The 2,139-nt window shown below is 60.6% G+C and overlaps 1 protein-coding gene across 1 annotated transcript; it reads right to left on the bottom strand.

Annotated features, from left to right (window-relative positions):
* Positions 1-43: 43 nt before the first annotated feature.
* SPRG_18597 (hypothetical protein) lies at positions 44-1,994 on the bottom strand (the record flags this gene model as incomplete). Its single annotated transcript, XM_012358034.1, has 1 exon — positions 44-1,994. A coding segment is annotated over one exon (1,951 nt), but the record flags the coding sequence as incomplete, so codon positions are not given.
* Between the last annotated feature and the right edge of the window lie 145 nt (positions 1,995-2,139).

Below are 2,139 nucleotides of genomic sequence, written 5' to 3'. Positions count from 1 at the left end.
CAGCAGATCCGACTCGAGCACACGGTGGAGTGCGTTTTCGGACGCGCCACAGGACACCACGTCGCCTCGAGCGTAACGACGCTATGCAGCGCGTCCAATAGACAATGTTCCAGGCTCGTGAGCCAGTGCATCTCGAACGACCGGCTGTTTTCCGTCACGTCGGCGGTAGCCGTGAACTTGTAGCCCCAGTCCGTGTTGGACCCGTCCGAGTGAAAGAGCACGAAGCAGTGGTCGGCCGGAATGACAAGCGGCGGCAAATTCCCGACGCCGGGCCAATTGAACGAGCCGTCGCGACCCGAGTACTTGTCTTCGCCGTAGAACGTCGTGCACGACTTGTCCGTGTAAAAGACGACGTAGTCGTAGTTGTACTCGGAGCGACACCGGCTGTCAAACGCAATGGTCATGCTCTGCGCACCATCGAGACGAAGCTCCTTGATTTCGTGCATGTCGTTGCGGTACTCGTGCTCCGACTCGAACACGACGGTCGTGCACCCGCGGTGCTTAGTCTCGACAAACGTATCGCGGCTTTCGACAGCACGAAACAACGGCTGAATGCGCTCGAGCACCGTCATTGCCAACGGCACAAAGTCGGCCACCACATCACTCAGACCTGATGTCGCCGCCGGCAACGACGCCACAAGATACTCGACAATTGCAAACAGCTTTGGGGCCACGGTCCCGAGCACGCTCGACTCGAGGATCTGCAACGCGGCGGCGGTTGGCGCCGTCGCGATACGTACACACAGTGCGTCGCAAGCAGCGAGAACGACACCAATGACGTGCGCAGTCGCCGATACATGCCGTTCGCACGTCGCTGTGACCGCGTCCAGCAGCGTCGAGACAAGATGAACGAGTGCGGCGCCGAGATCGACGCGTTCCGACGTCGTGTCACCATCCAGCTCGGACAACGTGAAGGCCGCCGATGCATCCACGATCTGCTTGATCGAGCTGCGAAGCGCCAACGAAATGTCACCGGCGACAAACGATTGCATTTTGGACCGCGACGCCATGTGCTGCACGAGCGGAAGCGCGATTGTGTCGCTCGTCGCAATGCAAGCCGCAAGCAAAGCCCATTGAGTGTCCACGGTCGGAAAAAGCATGTCGATCGACGCCACGTAGAGCCGGCGAGAGGCATCACGGAGGCGCGGTAGTGTGGATTCAGCCTCAAGCAAGGCTCGGAGGACATCGCGCAAGCCACTGTGCTGAACAAGGTCTCGGATGGCTCCGTGGTCTGGCAACGACTCGGGCGCAGCGCTCCATTGAGTTGTGTTGATCGAGAGCAGCTTGAGACTCACTTCGACGATGAACGCTTGCCACGGCGGAAGGACGGGGCTACGTGAGAGTTTTTCGACGAGAGCAATCAGGTCGCCAAAGGTACTTGGGCAGAGATCCACAGCAAACGCCACGTCCAGACGCGCAGTCGAGGGCAAAGTGTCGTTGCTCCAGTAGGCATCAACAACACGGTTGCACACGCCAAAAAGACGGACAAGAACCGAGATTGACGAGCTCGCTGTCGAAGCGAGAAGCGCCGAGACGTCCACCTTGTCGACGGTCTGCGGCATCCCCACACGGGGACCGTCGTTGCGATGGCACACGATCGACTTCTTGGTGGCCGCCCAGAGGACGTTGTTGCGCAGATCCAACGTGATGGCAGAGAGGGGGCAGTCGGCCGAGACGGCAGTCGTCGCTTCGGCCGTCGCCAAGTTAATCGCGACACACTGGAGTCGTGTCTCGTCGACACGGTAGGCCGCGATACTGTGTCCATTCGTGATGCACATAAACGGCTCTGGTGCAGTCCAGAAAGCTTGGACGTCCGCCGACATCGAGGTCGTGTCTGCCAGCAAGGGGCGCGGAGACCGAACCCACTCGGACCCCGCGCAAACGAGTTCGTGGACCGCTACCGCCGCCTCGTGCAACTCGACAGCGAAGAGATGGACGCCATCCGTGCAAAGCGTCGCGGTGCCTCGATCGATCGTCACGACCTCGACACACATCGTGTCGGGCTGGACGGTCAAATGGACCGAGCGCGCCGTGCCATCCGGCTGCACGCCGTTGAGGGCCACGAGTAACGTCGACTGGACATAGACGAGTTGGGCGCGCTGGACGACCGTGTCGGCACCAAGGTGTGTGCTCCATGCA

Source organism: Saprolegnia parasitica, assembly GCF_000151545.1.
Source record: "Saprolegnia parasitica CBS 223.65 unplaced genomic scaffold supercont2.1319, whole genome shotgun sequence".
Lineage (NCBI taxonomy): Eukaryota > Oomycota > Saprolegniomycetes > Saprolegniales > Saprolegniaceae > Saprolegnia > Saprolegnia parasitica.
The sequence above is the reverse complement of the archived record's forward strand: the minus strand, read 5'-3'. Positions and strand labels throughout refer to the sequence as shown.